The 12,429-nt window shown below is 34.8% G+C and overlaps 1 protein-coding gene across 2 annotated transcripts in view; it reads left to right on the plus strand.

Annotated features, from left to right (window-relative positions):
- The window catches only part of DNAJB4 (DnaJ heat shock protein family (Hsp40) member B4), a 39,373-nt gene that overhangs the window by 20,469 nt on the left and 6,475 nt on the right, over window positions 1-12,429 (plus strand). Inside the window, exon 1 of one of the 2 annotated variants that reach the window (XM_019644022.1) lies at window positions 8,735-9,377. The exons of the other annotated variant lie outside the window; for it this stretch is intronic. Within the exon in view, the coding sequence (XP_019499567.1) occupies window positions 9,167-9,377 (211 nt within the window). The 5' untranslated portion in view covers window positions 8,735-9,166. Of the gene's footprint in view, window positions 1-8,734; window positions 9,378-12,429 lie in introns of those variants that run through there. 2 annotated transcript variants of the gene reach the window in all.

The raw sequence follows: 12,429 nt of genomic DNA on the forward strand, positions 1-12,429 counted from the left end.
ATATATTTAAATTGGGGAATTGGGGGATGGGAACAGCACTGGGGAATTGGGGGAAGGGGAACAGACAAGTTGCTGTCCTTTTTGTTCTCCAGTCTAGTTGTGGAGGACGTTGCTTCACTGGCCCAAGTTGGCACCATCATTGCGCTCCTCCCGGGCGAGGCACATGAATCGCCGGCTTCTGGACGCGGCTCACAGTGGCTGCTGGCCGCTCACACTGGCTGCTGGCTACATACGGTGACCCATGGCAACCCACTGCAGCAGGGGCTGCAGCCTGTGCCATTGCCGGCGACTCACCGGCAGCCCAGCTCCAGGTTGAGCTGGTGTTCAGCATCTTAGATGTAGAGGGCTGTGTCACTGTCCCTCATGTGGGATCCAAACCAACGCCCCCTGGCATCCCAAGCCAGCTCTTAACGAACGCAACACTTGGCTGGCCCTCCCCATATATTTTTGATCCACCTTTGGTTGAATCCGCAGATGCGGAACCCGTGGATATGGAGGGCCAACTGTATAACATGGAGAGGTAAGATATATATTCTATTAAGATGGCGAATAGTTTGATAATATGTAATTACTTAGATATTATCTAAAACACCAGCCAAATATTAGAGCAGATACTGCCTATTTTTTAAGTTTATGTTAATATTGTTAAGAATATAATAGCTCACTAGTAGTTGATAGCTATAGAAAAGCTCTTTAAAATCTTATCACTAGTTTCAATAGCAGATGTTTGCATGTTTATATATAGATTACATGCGAGAAAGCATATGGAAGTTTTTGATAAATTGTATAAATGTTATTTTTTAATTTTTTTAAAGATTTTATTGGGAAATTGGGGAAGGGAACAGTGTTGGGGATTTGGGGAAGAGAACATTGTGTTTTTCCAGGACCCTTCAGCTCCAAGTCAAGTTGTCCTTCAATCTTAGTTGTGGAGGGTGCAGCTCAGCTCCAAGTCCAGTTGCCGTTTTCAATCTAGTTGCAGGGGGCTCAGCCCACCATCCTATGCAGGACTCAAACCAGCAACTTTGTTGTTATGAGCATGCACTCTGACCAGGTGAGCCATCCAGCTGCCTGTTGGCAGCTCAGCTCCAGCACAACTCACTGACCCATGTGGGAATCGAACCGGCGAACCTGTTGCTCAGAGCTTGCGCTCTAACCAACTATGCCACCCAGCCAAACCAGAACAGTTTTTTTGTGTTTTTTTTTTAACACTAAGAGACATGGGGCATGATCTTGGAGGATGCCTGAGTCCTTTGGAGCTGATTCTGGTAGTTACTTTTAATACTTTGTACCGAGTAAAACTTCCTGAGCAGGGAGATGATTTGTCAATATACCTCCAAGTGGTAGCAAAAATGTTTGTATAGCTTAAAATAGTGAAAAAAACTTATATATACATATGTATGTCATTATATAAATTTTACTGCTTTCATGTATATTATCATCTGATTTTTACAATAGCCTTTGTAAGTTAGGATTTCAGAGAAATTAATATATGTGCTGCTGAAGTGAGCTCAGGAATTCATAGAAATTAATAATTTGCCTAAATGACCTACCTATTAAGTGGCACACCTGAGATTAAAAGTTAAGCATTCAAATTATTAGGTCTCTTTATTCTTTAGGCATTTGTAGACCCTTTATGCCAGTCCACTAACAGAAATTTAAGATTCAGTGATAAACAATAGTTTTCCCTAGGCCACTTTTAAGTAATTTAGTATGATTGCGGTATATGGGGCAACAACAAAAATTGAGGCTGGAAAGATCTGCTGGCTCTAAAATCAAAGATACATATTTTAAGAATATAAACATTGCACTTTTCCCCATTTATTTTTAGTTCTTTAAATTTTTAAATAGACTAGTTTTTACAGCAGTTTCAGATTCACAGCAGTTGAGTCGAAGGCATAGAGATTTCCCATATAACTTCTGTGCCTCCACACGTGTAGCCCCCCATTATCAACATTTCCCACCAGGTGGAACATATGTTTACAACTGATGAACCTGTATTGATACATCATCACTTCGAGTTCATAATTTACATTAGGATTCACTCTTGGTGTTGAAAATTCTGTGGGTTTGGACAAATGTATAATGGCATGTGCCGATTATTTGAGTATCATACAGAGTAGTTTCACTGCCCTAAACATCTGTGCTCCACCTGTTGATCCTTCCCTCACCACTAACCTCTCACAACCAGTGACCTTTTTACTGTCTCCATAGTTTTGCCTTTCCCAGAATGTAGCCTTTTCAGATTGGCTTCTTTCACTTATTGGGTCTTCAGAAAAGTCATGACGTATTTTGTTTGTTTTTCAAAGGTCATTTATTTATATATAGAAAGATCAATCAATGACATATTGCCCATTTTGTTCGATAACCTTTTGCCATCTTTCAGTGAACTTCATAATTCCTCATTCATAGAAGGGGCTGTCTTTATTTGTGAAAAACTGAACAAGGTGCTGATTTACAGCCTCATCTGAATTGAACGTTATACCATGCAAGGAGTTTTGAAGAGAGCGAAACAAGTGGAAGTCTGTCGGTGCAAAGTCAGGCGAGTATGGTAGGTGTGGCAACACATCCCATCCAAGCTCCAGTAATTTTTGACGGGTCCTCAAACTTGTGTGTGGTCTCACGTTGACGCAATGAAACATGACTCCTTTACAATTAACAAGCTCTGGACGTTTCTGGATGATGGATTTGTTCAAACTGTCCAATTGCCGACATTACACATTCCAATTGATTGTTTGGTTTCTTGGTAGGAGCTCGAAAAACACGACACCTTTAAAATCCCACACTGAGAGCATAACCTTCCTCTGATGAATGTCTGCTTTCAGTGTCGTTTGAGACGAATCATCATGTTGGGACCAAGACTGTTTGCGCACCACATTGTTGTAAACAATCCACTTCTCATCACCAGTTATCAGTCGCTTAAAAAAAGGATTGTTTTTCTCACATTTAATGAGCATATTGCAAATGTTTATATGCGCCGTCAAGTGAACTTTGAGTTCATGAGGAACCCAAATATTGAGCTTGTCTATGTATCCGTGCTTCTTCAAGTGGTTGTGAACACTTGAGTGATGGATGTTCAATGTTTCTGCAATCTCTTGTGTCGTGTAACAGGTTTGACTCGATCAATGCCTTTATTTTGCCGGCATCAACCTCCGTGGGCTCCCTGACTGAGAAGTGTTGTTGAGATCAAAATCACCAGCTTGGAATTTTGTGAGCCATCCATCGTTGGCACTGACATTCTTGTAGAGCATTGTCACTGTAAACTTCATGCAACTTTTCACAAGCTTGACGTGCATTCTTCCCTTTATGGAAGTAAAACAGTAAAATATGGCAAAAATGCATAGTTTGGTCTTCCATCTTCAACTTGTAAAATCTCCAAAACTCAACCAAATTGCTCAATTTTTTTTTTTTTTTAGAATGAAGCTATTACTGTCAGCTGTCAAATGACATAGCGATAACATGGATGAGAATGATTCTAGTACTTCCAAAAATGAACTAGTGCCATCTGTTGCAAACATGCGTCATGACTTTTCTGAAGACCCAATATTTAACAATACACATTTTGGGTTCCTCCATGTCTCTTCATGGCTTGAAAGCTGGTTTCTATTTAGTGCTGAATGATATTTCACTGGATGTACTACAGTTTATTCACCTACTGAAGGACATCTTGGTTGCTTCCAAGTTTTGGGAATTATGAATAAAGCTGTTACAAATATTCATATGCAGGTTTTTCTGTGAACATAGGTTTTCAACTCCTTTGGGTAAATAAATACCAAGGAGCACAATTGTTGGATAGTATAAGTGTATGTTTTTGTAAGAAGGCACCAAACTGTTTTCCAAAGTGGCTGCACCATTTTGCATTCCCACCAGCAATAAATAGAGTTCCTGTTGCTCTGCATCTTCACCAGCATTTGGTGTTATTGTTCTGGATTTTGGCCATTCTAAAAAGTTATGTAGTGGCATCTCACTGTTGTTTTAATTTGCATTTTCCTGATGACAAGCGATGTCAAGCATCTTTTCATATATGTATTTGCCATCTGTGTATCTTCTTTGGTGAGGTGTGTGTTAAGATCTTTGTCCCATTTTTTAGTTGGGTTGTTTGTTTTCTTACTGAGTTCTAAGAGCTCTTATATATGTTGGATAACAGTCCTTTATCAGATATGTCTTCTGAATTATTTTCTGTGACTTGTCTTTTCATTCCATTGACAGTGTCTCTCAGCAGAAATTTTTAATGAAGTCTAGTTTATCAATTCTTTGATGAATTATTCCTTTTATATCGTATTTTAAAAGTCGTTGCCAAGTCCAAGGTCATCTAGACTTTTTCCTATATTCTAGGAGTTTTATCATTTTGCATTCTACTTATAGGTCTGTGATCCATTTTAAGTTAATTTTTATTGAGGGTGTAAGGTCTGTGTTTAGATTCATTTCTTTGCAAGTGGCTGTCCAGTTATTCCAGCACTATTTAGCACTATTTTTGTTCCTTTGTCAAAGATCAGTTGACGATATTTATGGGTATATTTCTGGGCTCCCTCTTCTGTTCCATTAATCTATTTGCCTGTTCTTTCACCAATGTCACACTGTCTTGATTACTGTATTTGAAATACAATGCACACATTTGAAATACAAATGAATGTGTTTGAAATATAGTGAATTCCATCTATGTGAAGTTTTAATGATGAAATATTAACAGTCAAGATGAGTAAGTAGCAAATATTAACTGGAATATTTGGAAAGAGCCATTGGCAGTTTTTGTGTATATGGATGTGTATGTTCGTAAATAAGGACATTTTGTTATACACATGGTTATTTTTTTCTTAAAAAAATTTATCTAGTTCATATGATGAAATAATTGTCATCATAATAGCAGGTAACATTTTCATAGTCCTCACTATGTGCCAGTGACATTTAAGTGCATCACACATTATGCTTATTCAATCCTCACAACAACCCTATGAAGTTGGTATTCATGTTCATCCCATTTGAAGGATGAGGAAACTGAGGCACAGAAAGGTTAAATCCAAGGCCACACAGGCTAGTAAGTGGTGTTGCCAGGATTGTAACCCAAAATCTGCTTTTAACCACTGCACTATCAATATTCCCTGGTGTCACCTTAGCAAAGCTTATAACTATTGTTACATACTTATATTTGAGATTGTATGTTCACCTGTCTAAATAAAGTACTATTAACAAGGCATAAAAGAGCCTCAGTTTGCTTATTCTTGGATAAGTATCAGGGATTGGAAATCATAATTTACTAATACCAATCACTAAATGAGAAATATACCATTTAAGAATTAAATATTGACAGAAAAAGTTTTCAGTAGGAGCATAGGTAAAATATTTTAAGTGTGATGATGTGAATTTTAATATTAATTTTCTGAGACCCTAGAAGGCGTGCTGTCCTACTCTGTACTAATTTATTATAAAATGAGAAATGATTTGTGAATTGGAGAAAGAAAACTTATTTTTTATTGTCTATGAATAAAGCCAAAGTAGAATGTTAAGATGGCATCAGTTCAATGACTACTTATATACTTCTAGTTTTTTGTGATTACAGTTTTCTTTAGCTTTCATGCTTATTATGTGAACATATTTAATATTTTCTTTTGTTTATTTTCATATTTAATATTTTAACTGTAATTATAAAATAAAAACTTCATACTTGTGTAAAAATAATTTCTCTATGTTTATTATTAAAGCATAGTATCCCAAATAAGGAAGATTTTTAGAGTTATTGAAAACAAAATAAAATATCATTAGAATTTTTACTAAACCCTGGCCCATGGCTCTCTAAAATAGAGTGATACATTTCCCCCAAATGTATTATAAAGCACAAAAACTTTGCTGCCATTAAAAGTTTTCTGATTTGGTTGAAAAAATGAAAATTATGTCTTTAAAATACACTGTAACTGCCTTCAGCTAGAGATAACTACCCCTCCCCTAGCATGAGAACTTGACCTTGTAAGCTGTAAACATTGAGAAGAAGAATCTGACTCTGTAATTTTCTTTTAATGAAAGAATTGTGTTTTCATGGAATAATCTCAGCATTTGAATGGTAAAGTAAAAATTTTTAAATACATACACTAATTTCATAACTTTGTTAAAAATATAGCAGCCTTAAAGAAATTTAAGGGAAAAAATTGTATGTGGTACTAACTCTAGCTATTTTTTTTCTCTTCAAACTTTGTGCCATACATATACATACCTGTAACATCAAATAAGCAGGGATTTATGTGATTTCTAAGTAATACTTCAAATAGATTATTATTATATAGTTTTTTTTTGTTTTGTTTTTATTCTTACTTTTGTTAATGTTTATTAAATAAGCTTTGTTCACATCTTTTCTCTGCTCCATTTCCCCTAAAGGTTGCCACTACTGTTCCCTTTACATACTCTATTTTTGTCATGATAATTATTTACAGGGTTGACAATTGCTTGCTTCCCCCCAAAAAAACAACCCCACATTCATCTTATACAAACTTGTATGATGAGAATTTAATGTAAAGTGATTGTGTATGGGTTTTAAACCCCTAAGTGGTGGAGAAGACAGTTCAGTCTAAAAAAAAACGAATGTAAGAGTAAAATGTCTCAATAATACTATGTAGTTTAGTAATGATCATGTCGATCCATTACCCTATTATATCTTATTGCCATGAGTATGTTTGTATATATAATAATTTTATTTTTTGAATTATTTTCTAAGGAAAAATTTTCAGGTATGGTATTATAGGGCTTTTAAAATCATTTTTTAATAACTTCCCAAATGTTTGAAAGAATTATTTACAAAGCTAGAAGTGTACAAGTATCTGCTCATTTTATCAAAAGCTAGCAAGACTGTTACTTAAAGCCTTATAATCATAATTGCTTCTTTATTAACTTGAAATTTCCAAGTTGAGGTGAATTCTGGCCTTTCAACTTTACCGCTATGGTTCATTTCTGCGTTTAAGATATTTGAAGAATTATGAAAATCCTTGTATCACCATTGTCTTTGTGTGGAGAACCAGATTTCTTCCCGTTTGTTAATATATAATGCATTTCTGAGAAATGTAAAAAACCTAGTCTTTGGGTTCTAAAATCTTAATATGTCAAGTTCTTATATTTCTGGCTCTCTGAAAATGATTAAATCATATGAGAATCTATATTTTTTTCCTCCCAGTATTACCCACCAGAACAATCTAGGCTTTTCAGAGATATCGATGTCAGTGTTCCTTTGGTAATGAATATTTAAAGGAACTCTCTTGGAAATTAATTCTAGAATAGACAGTTTTTATTGTATTTTACCCTGCTCTAGATGCTGACCCCTGCACACTGGACTCCAACTTGCAAATGCTTTTTTTTTAAAGTAGGAGTCGTAAAGTGACTTGTATATTAGTACTTTTCTGAATTTGCTGAATAGCTGACAAACCTCCATAACCTGTAAGTAGGCTAGATAGAGGTTATAAATTTCTAATACCAAGTTATTTTTAAAGTAGAGTTTTGAGAAATAGGAAATCCTAACTGTCAAAATGCAAAAAGATGAACGTTCTAAAAAAATTGCTGAATCATTAATGTAAAGCTGCTTGGCATATAGAGTAGGTGTTCCCATGTCTTTAGAAGTTAACACCTTTTCATTATACTCTAAACATATATGTACATTTACTTTTTCTCATAAATGATCCTTTTTTTTTAAGTTTACAGACTTAAGCTACTTAAGTAGAGGGCTCGATGCAATTCTTTTGACATTTTCTTATTAATCCGTCTTTCCAATATATTAGAAATGGGGACATTTTTTAAAAGATGAGGAAACCATATAGGAGATAAAAGATTAGCTATATACATTCAAAATATTTCTCTTAAATACCTATATATATTAAAAAGCAGGCATCAAAAGGATATGTAAGTGATATGATATAAACTTTATTGATAAAAAATACAAAACTACAACAAATAACCATAAATATCCATAGGATAAAAAGGATTAGAAGGAAATACACTAATATTTATCGGGGTATAATAAAGGTTTTTATTTTATTCTTTTTAATTTCTGTTTTCTAAAATCTTTGACAATGATTTATATTTCCAATTAGGAAAAATGTGGATTTAAAAGAAAAAATATTTCTCATTACTGCCCCATAAATAGCATATCCAGATTTTAAGGTGATCCAGTTAAGGTCTTATAAGAAACATGAGTATTTCTGTCTGTAACCTGATACTTTGCTCCTATCTCTCCTGCAGCACAGCAGTTCTTTAAATAGTGACTGATAGGAATGGGGGTGTCTCATTCTGTTTTAGTTGAAGTAACTAAAATCAGATCTGACTATTTGAAAAATATTGGTCTGCCAGGACTATTAACTCTTGTATACTACAAAAACCTAGTTAAAATCATTAGCTAAAATCACATTTAAGTCCTTATTTTAAAATACTGCTTTTGAAGTTTATGATATAGTGTTTTTACAACGTGAAATTGGTATATTGACTTCCTGGTATATTTGATGGATAGACCCCAGGAATTTTTTAAATGACACAAATTATTTGAAAATTTTAATTTAAACCATATTTTAGTATTGTATGTCTTACATTTGAATACCTGGAAATTGAAATGAAAATATCTAAAATAAGTTCAAGGGTACTTTTATTTGTATAATAACTTTAACTTATTTTAATGTAGGATGCTTATTGGTTATAATTACTTTGTTGCCTTTTCACCTAGAATGGAGTAAAAATAAATGCGTAGTTATGACATTCTATGCTGAAATAATTGGTTTCTCAATCTACTTGGCCTCTTAAAAAGGGAATAAAAATGGTAGAGCCAGAAGGAGAATGAATAGTTAATCATGGAGGAGGAGAAAACCTAGCTCAGTACTTTGACTAGAGGCAGCTGGGGAAGTGACGTCCTGTAGCATTTGCTGTTCTAGAAAGTACAGAGACACGTAGTGAAAATGGGAGGATCTAGAAGGAGGCCGTCTCCTGTGTAGTGTATATTTATCTGTAAGTGAGCTGTTGGGCAAGGAATTAAATACGGAGACGCTGTCTGCGTGCTGCCTTCAGACAGCGAAGCTGAATTGCTGATGTGCTTTAACTTTTAAATTACCGAGCTTGGTTTATTTTTTTAGAGCCTTTGTACTGCTCAGACTGGGGACGCTGTTTTCTCTCACAAAGGGAAATCTAAGTTCATTTCAAGGCGTTCGAAATGGGGAAAGACTATTATAGCATTTTGGGAATTGAAAAAGGAGCTTCAGATGAAGATATTAAAAAGGCTTACCGAAAACAAGCCCTCAAATTTCATCCGGACAAGAACAAATCTCCTCAAGCAGAGGAAAAATTTAAAGAGGTCGCAGAAGCTTATGAAGTATTGAGTGATCCTAAAAAGAGAGAAATATATGACCAGTTTGGAGAGGAAGGTAAGTATTCTATGAATATCTTTCTCTCCAACTGTGTTTTTCCTCTTTCTTTTTTCCTTTCTCTCTCAGCCTCCTGGTTATCATTAAATTTTCAGACATATTAAAAGTAGAAAGATAGATAATGGATAAAAGCCACATTTCATTTCTGATCATATGAATGAATATTACATAGCTGTGGATGAAATGTACTTCTTTGCCTTTTATTTAGATTTTGGCATTTTCTAATACCCATATTCTACCATTAGATTTATAATGTTAGCATTGTATGTTTGAAAAGAAACCTTACATTCTCATACACATTAATGAATTGTGTCAAAAGTCTTATGCAACATGTTTTATTTTTTAATGATTTTTCCCCCCGGAACCAATAAAGATCCTTCAGTCACTTAAAATCTTAAGATTGTCAGTTCCGATTCTGGGTAGTTTATATTTTATTCACAAAACCAAAAGAAGTTTTTTTTACCTTTCTATAGCAAAGCTAGTTTAGATTGAACAAGACGGAGCCGTCTCACTGAGGAACAGAAGGCCCAGGCATTTAGCTCTCTAGTTGTTTTTGGCATTCCGCCTGGAGAGGAAAGAATTTTCCTGATGTCATAAAATACCAGAACAAGTTTTTAGCTTAATTGTAAACAGTAATTGTGTGCCAAGAAAACGAGATCTCAGAAATACAGTTTTTGACCTAAAATGGACACCTAGTTAGCACAATTATTGATGTAGGTAGTATTATTTCTTTTGAAATTTTACTTACCTAGGTATAGAAGAAAGCATGACAACTTCCCTTTCCTCTCTCCCTTCCATACTTTTGTTTCTTGCCTTGTGAGATCAGAAACTAGTTGAATCCAATAAATAGAGTATTTTAAGATCAATCATTCTTTTATCATTCTGCATTTTAAATTAAGTGTGTTCATCTCCATATAAATGTAGCTTATAAAGTATATTTTAAGTTGCTAATTAACAACAACAAAAAAATACTTTAATCCCTATAGCTTCAATTTTTAAAATCAGGACGAAGCTATTTTATTATTTTCTCCCAAAATGTTCTCTTTTAAATCACTATAGTTATGAAAACTTTTTTTATTTCATTGCTTCCTTTATTGCATTTAATGTTAAAATTTTTTAATTAGAAATATATCCTAAAATAAAAACAATGATTGCTCATTTTGAGTTAAAAAATTAAAATTAAATTTAGATAAACAGGGTGATTATGGTTGAGGGTTTTTTTGTTTGTTTTTTTTTGAGTTGCCCAAAATTGCAGTTTTTGCTGCTGGCTTTGGTGTGATGAGGACCTGCAGTGTCAGGTTCTTATAAAGTAAATATTGAAAAAGGCAAATAGTGGGCAGTTCAGTCTTGCTTGCTCCTATGGCCATCCTACTCAAAATACTATGATTTGGTTCATCTCAAAAGCTAAGCAAAATTCTCAGATACTACTAACAGTATAGTACTCTTTCTGAATAACTTACTTTATAATTTTGTAAAGAAATCCAGAAATAAAAATTCCTATGGAAAAGCAGATACTCACTGCTTTGATCCACGTCTCACTGATAGCTCCAGTTCATACGACTAAGCCATAGGATTCAGTGTTTACTGAGGATATTTGTCTTCAGAATTTTCAAGTCACCAAATGATACATTTTTCTTGGTTTAACATTACCTTTTAATAATGTTTTTTTTTTTAAGATTTTATTGGGAAGTTGAGGGAGGGGAACAGACAAGTTGCTGTCCTTTTTGTTCTTCTGTCTAGTTGTGGAGGACGTTGCTTCACTGGCCCATGTTAGTATTATCATTGCGCTCTTCCCGGGTGAGGCAGTCGTTCGCTGGCCACTGGACCGCCGCTCACTCCTGCTGATGGCCAGCCCCACTGCAGCCTATGCTGTCCCAGCGACTCATGGCAGCCCATCTCCAGATAGAGCTGTTGTTCACCAGCTTAGCTGTAGAGGGCGCAGCGTCACTGGCCCTTCATGTGGGATCCGAACCAGGGCCCTGCCGCTCAGAGCTGGCATCCCAAGCCAACTCTTAACCAGCGCGCCACTCGCCTGGCCCAATAGTGTTTTTCTTGAATGATGTTCCTCCAGTTTGATTTTATGGGTCATCAGTGAGTTAATTAAAAAAAAAAAACTAAAGCAGGATCATCTTTGTACCCTGAATCTTTTTTTGTTCTTGACTCAGATAATTTATATAAGCAATAGAGGTAGTAGTGAGGGAAGAATACATTTTTTTAAGTTTTTAAATAATATGTTATTTAGAAATCATTTGCTAGTTATGTTACTTGAAAATACAGCTAAATAAAAGTTACTGTATTTGATTCTTTTTTAGAAATTATTCTTCCTTTACAGAACAGCATTCTATTTATTTGCCCTTTATTCAGAAGGTCTCATTCTTCTTTTTAAAAAAATTTCCTTTAGGTGTACTGTGAAAATATGGGAAAATATTTTTTCTCTGCCTTTCATGGATTTGTTAGTGCCTGTAGGCCTGGTTCCATAGCCCTATGGGTTTCTCTAGCAGTAGCAAAACACTGAATTTTATGACAGGAGCCATTACTAATTTACCTGATATAATTTTTTTTTTTCAATGACTCTATGTTTCAAGGCTTGGGACAGTGGGAATAAGAAATCATGAACTGGGAAGTGTATGAGTTGAACACGCTAAATTATGTATTTAGGAACGAAGAGAACCAGTCATCCAGTTTATTCATGTTTAGAAAATCTCCAACATCCACAATTTTAAATGCTGTATTTTTTTAAAAATTGCATAAAAATAGAGATGTTTTAAATTTACTATATGACCCAATAGTTCCTCTCCTAGGAATCTATAAAAGAGAAATGAAAATAAAGACATGTATGTGACTGTTCATAGCAGTATTGTTTGTAATGGTCCCAAACTGGAGATAGTCTGAAAGTACCTCCATTTGGTGAATGGATAACTGAAATGTGGTGTACACACACACACACACACACACACACACACACACACACACAAAACCCCCCCAATGGAATATTAGTTAGCAATTAAAAGGATGATTTAATGAAACATGCTACATCATGGATGAACTTCAA

This window comes from Hipposideros armiger, unplaced genomic scaffold (assembly GCF_001890085.2).
Source record: "Hipposideros armiger isolate ML-2016 unplaced genomic scaffold, ASM189008v1 scaffold_84, whole genome shotgun sequence".
NCBI lineage: Eukaryota > Metazoa > Chordata > Mammalia > Chiroptera > Hipposideridae > Hipposideros > Hipposideros armiger.